The sequence below is a fragment of the Crocuta crocuta genome, unplaced genomic scaffold, assembly GCF_008692635.1.
Source record: "Crocuta crocuta isolate KB4526 unplaced genomic scaffold, BGI_CrCroc_1.0 scaffold274, whole genome shotgun sequence".
NCBI classification, from domain to species: domain Eukaryota; kingdom Metazoa; phylum Chordata; class Mammalia; order Carnivora; family Hyaenidae; genus Crocuta; species Crocuta crocuta.
In genome coordinates, this window is record NW_027530222.1 from 4,161,445 (window position 1) to 4,171,245 (window position 9,801).

The following is a 9,801-nucleotide window of genomic DNA, read 5'->3' on the forward strand; positions in this document are numbered from 1 at the left end:
AGGCCTCCTTACTTGAGAGGCCAGGTTGGAGGGGGCAGAATAAAGGCTTCGTTCTATGCCTTTTGGGAAATTCCAATGCCACTCCCTCTTCCTGGGAGCCTGGTGGGCTGAGCAAGGACCCGCTCCCAAGAGGGCAGTTCCTCGGGTGAGTCTGCCCCGACCGCCCTCCTCAGGTGGGCTTGGGATCTGGGCACACCCTTAGGGCCCTGCTCCTCCCTCACCCGCTGTCCCACAGGCCGCTGGCCAGTTCCTCATGATTCAGTGGCAGCTGAACCCCGAAGCAGGTGGACAAATCCAATTTCCCAGGGCAGTGCTCTGAGGGCCTGGTGCACACACGTCCCACACTCGGGTTTGCCAGCCTGTGCGGAAGTTCACAGAGATGGGCCAGGTGGAAAGCACCCGGGAGTGTTTCTGCTTGCTTGCTGTCCGAGGAGGGGACTGGAGAGCAAGAGCTCAGGCCGGCCCTGCCTTCCCAGGCTGCATGCAGATGCTGGGGTCCCTGGGAAAGGGTGTTGCTGCCCTGAAGTCTGCTGCCCAGACCCTCTGAAAGACAGAGCCCTCACATCCCTCTCCCTTCTCTCTCCCCAGCCCCTTCGCAGTCACAAGCAGAAGAAGCACAAGCTTAGTGGGTAGGTGTGGGTTCCAGCATCGGCTCTGTCACCATTTCCGGGTGAGTCGCTGTCCCCGGGTTTGCTCACCTACAACGTGAGAATGAGAACCAAATCTGTTCTGCTGGTTATTTTGAGATGCAGTGAGATTGTGTTGGTGAAAGAGCTTTGGAAAATTTATGCAACGTGACAGAAGTGTGAGATATTATTATTAAACAACGCGGAGCTCATTGCTCACAGCAATCCCCGGCCTCTTAATAAGCCTCCTCTTGGGAAGACCAAAGCCAGGGCTCTTCATCTCTAATGTGGAAATGAATCACTCGGGATCTTATTACAGGGAGACTTCTGATTCAGTAGGTCCGAGGTGGACTCCCATTCTGCATTTCCTTGCTCCCAGGTGATCCCAGTACTGCCGGTCTTGGGGACCACAGGCGAGCAGCCAGGACCAGAACTGCCCTTCATGGGAAAGGAGAATGGAATCTTCCGACAGTTGGTTGAGAGGAAAGAGCTTGCAAAATAGAGCGGAAGTCTGGGTTGATTCAAACAGCTTGTAGTCAAAGATGGCCTGCTGTTCACAAAGGATGAACTACAGTCTTTAGGAAAATGGAGAGCAAGAGGCAGGGAGGAGAGAGAGAGAAGCTGTGGGGGTGGGGAGGGAGACAAAGAGACACAGGGAGACTCAGGGATCCAAGGGACCCTGGGCAGGTCACTTCCTGGACCTCTCCGTGGAGCAGCCACCATTGGTCTTGCTAAGAGAGTCTGTACTGCCCATTCTTGAGCCCACACTGTTGAGGATTTTGTCGATCTCACCTGGGATGTTTTGCTTCTCCTCATTCTCGGTCTCCCGATGGTAGAAGTAGTTAAAGTTGGAGACAATGACGGGCACAGGGAGGGCAATGGTGAGGACCCCCGCGATGGCGCACAGAGTGCCCACAATCTTTCCCCCGGGGGTGGTCGGGCACATGTCACCATAGCCCACAGTTGTCATGGTGACCACTGCCCACCAGAAGCCATCAGGAATGCTAGAGAAGTGGGACTCTGGCTCATCCACCTCGGCAAAGTAGACGGCGCTGGAGAAGAGGATGACCCCGATGAAGAGGAAGAAGATGAGCAAGCCCAGCTCCCGCATGGAAGCCTTCAGCGTCTGGCCCAGGATCTGCAGCCCCTTGGAGTGCCGGGAGAGCTTGAAGATGCGGAAGACGCGCACCAGCCGGATGATCCTCAGGATGGCCAGGGACATGTTCTGCTGGGTGCTGGGCTCTGTCTCCTGGACCAGCTCCGTGATGAGGGCCGCAAAGTAGGGGATGATGGAGATGATGTCGATGATGTTCATGATGTTCCTAAAGAAGTCGGTCTTGCTGGGGCAGACCACGAAGCGGAGCACCAGTTCAAAGGTGAACCACATGATGCAGGTGGACTCTACCATGAAGAAGGGGTCAGTGAACATGGTGTGGGAGAGGGTCGCCTTGCTCACGTTGAGGCTGGGGTCTCTCACCATCTTTAGTTCCCTCTCCTCCCGGAACTCCGGTAGCGTTTCCAGGCAGAAGATGGTGATGGAGATGACCACGACCAACACAGAGACGACGGCCACACCCCGGGCGGCGCTAGAGCTCTCAGGGTACTCGAAGAGGAGCCAGAACTGCCGGTGGAAGTCATTGGTGGGGAGCAGTGTCTCGGGATCCTTGATGAAGCCCTCATCTTCCCGGAACTGGTCCATGGCCTCGTTTCCCAGCTCATAGAAGGAGATTTCATCAGCAAAGACGTCGATTGGGACGTTGGCTGGGCGCCGGATTTTCCCGCCCGATTGGTAATAATACAGGATTCCATCAAAACTGGGCCGGTTCCTGTCAAAGAAATACTCATTTCTCATGGAGTCGAAGAACTGCATCCTTTTCTCCCGGTCTCCCAGAAGGGTCTCTGGGAACTGATTGAGAGTTCTGAGTTGGGTCTCGAACCTCAGCCCAGCAATGTTGATGATCACCCGCTGGTTTCCTTCATTCAAGACCGCTGGCTCCGGCCCTGGGGAGTCCACATAATCTCCTGCGAGCTTGGAGAAGGCCGTTTCGTGGCTGCTGCTGTCACCAATGAGGATCTTCCAGTTGGAGAAGGGGCTGCTCCCAGGCCGGCCTTTTGGGCTGGTTGGGTCAAAGTCTGTGGCATAGCCTGGCTCTTCCTGGATTTCATCAGAGTTGTCAAAATTGACCAGAGCAACCTCCATTTCTTTCCAGCCACACACATCCATCCTAGGGGAGTCGGGAGAGTAGCATGAAGACCGTCAGTGTTCCCTGCCCGCCGCAAGCTGTGGAGAGGAAGAAGGTCATCACGCAGGAGCCAGGATCGGCTACCCTGGGCCCCGGATCATTGTGGTAAGGCAAGCCCATGGGTTAATAATGACATTTCTAGCTTGGGAAGGAACCACGTGGCTGCTTGAAACGTGAGTGGCCTTGAGAGCTACTCACACCCCCTGAGCTTGCACACACTAACCACTAGATGAAATTGCAAAGGAGCCTGGCCGAGAGGGGAAGACGTCCTCCAGCCAGAGATGGTCTCCATATACGACGGCAGAGAGAGGCCATCGTGAAAGAGGAAGTCAACGTTTCTTAATGACAAAGTAGATAAATTTATGTCTTGATGTCCGTCAGTTCCCCCAACACTTTTCCCTGCCACCTGAGCCAGCTTCTTTCTCTCATGTGTCACACATTCCTCCTTACCTCTACCACCCCCTCCGGGGCCAAGTGCTGGGGCAAGTGGGCGCAAGAGCCCAGATGATTCTGCTGCGAAGGGAGAACGAGAGCACAGAGGTGGGTGGGCAATGGACGGACCCTCTGCAGTAGTGCAAGCCCTCTGGGCCCGAGCCCCTCCTCTGTAAGTCACTGCCAGGGCTGTTTGGAGACTACATTAAATAAGACGGTATATGTAAAATGCTCTATCTGGTGGAAAGAGCATTAAATTGTAGCCATTATTTTGGCCAACTTCTTCACATGGTAGGAACTTTATTTTTTTAAAAATATTTTTATTTATTTCTAGGAGAGAGAGAGAGAGAGAGAGAGAGAGAGCGCGAGCAGGGGAGGGTCAGGAGAGAGGGAGACACAGACTCCGAAATAGGCTCCAGGCTCCGAGCTGGCAGTCAGCACAGAGCCTGACGTGGGGCTCGAACCCACGAACCGCGAGATCATGACCCAAGCAAAAGTCGGATGCTTAACCAACTAAGCCCCCCAGGCGCCCCTACATGGTAGGAACTTTAGAAGCCAACAACCATTGGTATTTTTTGGACATACATCTCTGATGTTTATGGGGAATGATTTTCTTTGGAAAAATCATTTTAGGCAGGTGGGAAGTAGGTGTGTGTGTGTGTGTGTGTGTGTGTGTGCACGCATGCTCGCACGCAGTTGGGGCAGGGTTAAGAAGAGTGTGCCCAGTGGGCTTGGGTATGTACAAACACAGACTAGGTTTCCTTTTGCGGGTCCACTCAGGCTTCAGTTTCAACTCAAGGACACAGGGCATGAAGACGGAGTATAGGTGGAAGAGATGTAAAATCATGGCAGTCAGAACCTTGGAGTTTCATATATAAGGATATACCTTGAAGTATACAGTGTTCTAGCCTTTTCAAAATAATTCCACACTTGCTTGTCTCACTAAACTCCAATAACTGTGTGCATTTGGAAAATGTTGTTTCCATTTTACAGATGGGAAAACCAGGTCACAGGGACCAAGTGGTCTTTCCAAGATCATTCTAGGGGTACAGATCCCTGAGCCGAGCCTGCCTCCTGGCCCAGGGCCTTTTCTGCTAGACCACAGGACCCGTGCGTGGAAGTGGAGGCCTTGTGGGGACCTGCGGGTGGGGCCGCGGAAGTGGGGGTGCTGCGAGCCCCGTCAGTCCCATGCCCTCTTTTCTCAGATCAACTGTGGAGCTCAGGTCTGGATGGCCGGGCCTAGTGGGGCCCCTGCCCTACATTTTAGGGGTGTGTGGCCTCTGAAAGCTGCCTGGTTTCACTGAGATGCCGCCTGCTTGGCTGTGGCGTGGGGAAGGGTGTGCCTGCCACCAAGCATGTCCGACACTGGCCCTTGGCGACAGGTGTTGGCTCTTGCTGAGCACTGGGGTGAGTAAGGGCAGGATGGAGCAGTGAGTAGGAGCTCTGAGCCGGGAACAGTCGACGTGAGCTGGAGCCCTGACTCTGTGCACAGTAAGCCCTGGAGAAATGTTAGCTCTTCCTTCATGGTGACCCATATGACAAGTTAGGGGGCGTGTCCTGGGCCGCTCGGCGAGGGAGACTTGTGACATCAGAGCTGTAGTTTTTTCTCCTTTGGGGTCCTGGCCCTGGGAGTGACCCTGCTTTTCTCCTTCTGGGTGTGAATTCCATCCCCCATTCTCCAGACTGAGAGGATGGGGTACCATCCGGGGCCCCTGGGGCAAGGCCTTGGGAACCACTTCTGAGTGGCTGGTGGGGAGCCCTTATTAGGAACCTTCTCTGGAGGCCAGAGGCAGAAAGCATGTGGGGATTAGGGAGAGCTCCTTGGCCAAATAATTAACTTCCTCTCCTGAGCGCCATGCCATTTGCCTTCTTCCTCCTCCTGATCTCCATTCCCAGCTCATAACGGCAGATGGGAAGGTAGCTGAAGAGGGTCGGTGGTGTGGCAGGTGGGAGGACATTGCCAAGTTCAAACAATGTATTCTGTGGTCTACAGAAGCGTGCTCTACATCTGTGCATGGGCGCCATTCAGATTAGTAAGTGATGATTATAGACATGGGGAAAAGAGAACTGGTCTTGGGGACAAGAGTCCTGGCTTGACGCTCTGCCCTCTCACTTAGGAGTTGTGAATTTTTGTGCCAATCACAGGATTTTTATGCACCTCAGTTTTCTAATCTGTAAAATGGGAAAAATAATGGTAACTCTCACTTCAGAGATTATACTGACTAAAGAAGATAACAACAGTAAGCGCACTTAGTAAATTGTAAATTATTACCAAATTGTGACTAATTACCCTCCCCATTTCCCTTCCTCTGGCTCCAGCTCCACAAAGAAACACAATGTAACACAGGTGCAGGCAGAAAGCCTGTTTTTGTGGCCTCACACTGACCCGGGAGGAATTCTCAGCTGTCTTCCTGATCCTCTCCACCCCACCCTGCCTCTATGTCTTTGTCCCTGGTTTGCTCCTGCCTGGCACACCTCTCCTCCTGGCTCACGGGGGACCGCTCAGGTCCCACCCTGTCTGAGGAGCCCGCTCTGGCCAGGCCAGCTCGGAGAGCCCTCCCCCTCCCCTGAGCTCCCGTCCTCCCTGCCTGGATCACGCACGTTCTCGTTCACACTGGAAGTGCTGCCTCCTGCAGGGTCGGCCTTAGCCCTGAAGCTCTGGCGTTCGCTTGCAGAGTGCAGGATAGTACCTACTAGTTTTCCTTCTGCTCTACATGATACTGGAGGACAGAACATCACCTCTGATGATCTCTGTCTGCATCACCCCATTGTCCCGCTCAAAGTGGCAGATAGGAAGATGGTTAACGAGCATCACGGTGGTGAAGGAAGTGGTGGGGCAGCGCCCAGTTCACAGTTTTCTGTGGATGTGCAGTGATTATTTGTTAAGCCGATGGATGAATGAATGAATGAATGAATGAACGAAGTGCAATCCCATGAGGGTAGGGGCTGTGTCTGCTTTGTGCACCATTATGGTTCTGACATCCAGCCCAGGGCTTAGCCCACCCAAATGCCCAGTTAATCTCTGGTGAATGAATGAATGAGCCATGAGTGAACCGAGTGCTGCAGACAGCATATCAGGCTCAGAGCCAGGACACCTGCAATACCTCTGCTGCTTTATGATTGCTGACTACCTACGTTTCCTCATCAAGGCTCCATTTTTTTCATCAGTAATAGGAAAATATGCTGAATCAAAGAAGCCAGATTAAAAAAAAGGTACATATAGAACAAATCTGTTTATGCACAGTTCTAGAAACTGCTAACTAAACTAGAATGTCAGAAAGCAGATCAGCAGTTGCCTGGGGCTGGGGACAGGGAGGGAAAAGGAGGGACTGCCAAGGGGCCAAGAGAACTCTTTTAGAGGTGGTAGTGATGTTTATCTCGACTGTGGTGAAGTTTTCACAGGTGTATACATATGGCCGAACCCATCAACTTGCACAGTTTAATCTAGTATGCATTATCTCAATGAATACATTAAAAAAAGAAAAGGCAAACAAGTAAAAAAAAAAAAAAAACAAACCTAAAGCCCAAACCCCAGGAAATAAAAATGCATGATCTGCCAGGTTTTCGTAAGGATCAAAGGAGGTGTAGGGATGCTTTGTAGAACTGCATGGGTCATGTGGATGGAGCAGCTTACTCTTACATAGTGCTGAGCACAGTGCCACACTGTGCCCACTCATGCTGCGAGGGCTCCGCAGATCGTTTAGAAGGAGTGAATGCACCCGAGGGGCAGGGCGGAGTGTGGCTCCCAGGGGCCACCCGGCAGGCTGCACCCCTGCAGAGCAGACAGCAGGGAGGCCACCCTCTCTCAGAAGTGTGTACAGCATCAAGGCAGCCCCTGGCCCCGGCATGCCGACTGCCCTCTGCTTAGTGCTGGGCATTCTGCTGTTTGGTGGCGGGAGAGAAGCTGCACCGGGGAGTAGCTGCTTCTCTGCCGAGGTTGCTCTCTGCTTCCAACAGGGCTGTGCAGTGACCACTGCATGGGAGCCATGATGGCAGCTGGTTCTGCCCCCTGAGCCTCCCTCCTCCACCCCACACAGGACCCCGGGGGTGGGGGGGGAGACAGACCTTATGGGTGGGGTGAGGGTGGAGCTGCGGGGCAGGGAGATTTGGGGGCTGGGCAGGTCTTTGATGGCTTTCTCTGAGCCTCACGTCTGTTCATCTGTCCAGCGTTCTAAGGCTTCGATAGAATTAGCAGAATTCAGGGTTGAGCTCTCACCCATAGCTGAAGTGACTGTCATATTCAAGAGTCTTTTACGGTGTCATCTCTGTGCTTGCCTGGCACCGTGCCGAGATCATGCATTGGATTAGAGCGGCACCTCCACCTCCCCACCCCCTGCGCCCCGCCGGTCCCCGGACAAACTTGTGTGTCCCCCATGCAGGCCACTCTCTGCTCCTGTCCTGCCACCTGCGTGCCGCACTTCTACCTTCACCTGAAGGTGGAGCTCTCCCTGAGGGGGCCTGGTGATGGTCCTCTCGTCCTCCTGAGAAGTCCCCGACAAGGTTTTGGCACACCATTATTTGATCCACGAGCTTTGTCCTCTCTGGGTCCCTCAGTATCTTCGTACATAGGGGCAGGCGGGGCCAGTGCACCTTACACCCTCCAGAGTCTTCTGACCTTTGCTCGTTCCCCTTCCCCCAGAGCCAGACAGGCCTGCGTGTGAGTCCTAACTCTGCACTCACACATAGCCTTGGACAAATCACTGCCTCTGCCAACTCTACTTTCTTGCCCTCAGCATGGATCTAATCATACCTTCCCACCCCCCGGGTACTTGGGCCAAGCAGGAGATAATGTATGCTGTGAGTGGCACCATGTTCCTAGGTGGAAGCCACTGTCATTTCGGGCTGTCTTTGGAAAGCCTTCTCTGGCCGCCGGGTGTAGACCACAGTAACCCCAGCTGCCTCCCTGTGCTCCTAGCGCCCGCTGTTTGTACCCGGACTGCGGATGTGCCTTGGTGGTGCTGATGGGCTCTTTCCTGACCAGACTGGGCGCTTCCAGCAGGTGGAGCCTGGCGGGGGCTGAGCCCAGCCCCTCTCCCAGAGCAGATGTTCTGAAGACATCTGTGGGAGTGCTGGGCTGTGGGCTCCCAAGGTCACAGAGTGATGAGAGCAGTCCTGTCCTGAGCCCCTTCCATGACCTTTCCCCATCAGTCGTCCTTGGTTGCTTAGCAACCCCAGCACCTCCTACCCATCCAGGTGAGGTGGTGGCCTCTGAGTCAGAGCCTGGTTGAAAGAAGCCATCACATAAAGACAACCTTGTGCGCTGTAACACAGGGCCCAGAAAGCCCCAGTGACAGGGGATGCAGGGCTGCGTAGTTGAGCTCAGATGTCACGGGGGTGGCAGTGGGTAGGGGGATGGGCCTGGCACAGGGTCTCCCAATGCCTGTTGCTGAGTGAATGATGGGACATGGAAGAAGGTGGGGTGGGGGAGGGGAAGGGCGACCTTAGCGCTGCTCTTGGTTGGTCAGAAGAGGGCGTCGTTGTCCTGAGGGAAGGAGTCCCTGGTCCCATGGTGTAAATCTCCACAGCGCCCCAGCCTTCCACTCTGGGGCCGCCTCCCTTCCCCTCAGCCTGGGTCTTGCCATTGTTTCTCCAGGGTGGCTCTCGCTGACCCTCTTCCGGGTCTCTGCCCTGCCCACAGTCTGCGCCCCATGTCTTCCCTTCCCCGCCCCCCCTCCCCAACCCANAGGGGCCCGAGAAGTATGGCTGGGTTCCTGTCCGCCTCACCAGGGGTAAGCATTATGGTGCCCCACGCTTTGAGAGCCTTGGTTTCCCCAGCCGGCGAATAGTCTGATGGAGTTTTCGCCGGAAATGCTCGCTCGGCTGCCACTGCGGTTCTGCTGTCCCTGTGGGGAGTTACGCCAGGACCTGGGCCTCACAGCCTTCCTGAGCGGAAGGCAGAGGGCAGAGATGGATGTCTTGGAGGCATCAGAGGGGTGGAACTTGAAGCCAGGAGTGGTGTCCTTCCAGGACACCTGAACTTGGGAAAGCGAAGACAGTCAGCAGGCTGGGGGTGGAGTCCCAGGGAGTCAGCTTCCCAGGGAGCCTGAGGCAGGCATTCCATCCTAGAGAAGAGCCCAGGCTCTGGGAGAGACGGGAGAGCCAGCTGCCAGTCCTGTCTGTGTGACCGGGACAAGTGGCCTTACCGGTCTCATGAGTGTGTTGTGAGGAAGTGGTAGCACCCTGAAAGCATGTGGCATGCAGTAGGCGCTCAGTGAATGCCGGCAGCTAGTGTCAGTGGGGCCATGGGTCAGGGATGGGGGTGGGACGGCCATTTTTCCTTTCCCTCTTCTGGTGCTGGCACAACGTCGATGGGCCCTTTCAGAGGCTGGCGGTGCTGGGGCGAGCATCCTGGTCAGGGAGGGGGAGGCCTGGGGACAGGCAGAGGCTGGGTGCGACGTGTGTGGCCTGGACTCCAAGCCCCTGTGCCTATGGTGAAGCTGCTTCCTCCCGTCCCCTCCAGTCCCCTATTAGCCAAACGCTTCCGCACAGGATTTCAGCCT

The 9,801-nt window shown here is 55.0% G+C and overlaps 1 protein-coding gene across 1 annotated transcript; it reads right to left on the minus strand.

Moving 5' to 3' along the window:
* Window positions 1–1,314: 1,314 nt before the first annotated feature.
* Window positions 1,315–2,850, minus strand: KCNA10 (potassium voltage-gated channel subfamily A member 10). The gene has a single exon (XM_077765542.1). The coding sequence runs from the start codon at window positions 2,848–2,850 to the stop codon at window positions 1,315–1,317; it is 1,536 nt and encodes a 511-aa protein (XP_077621668.1).
* Between the last annotated feature and the right edge of the window lie 6,951 nt (window positions 2,851–9,801).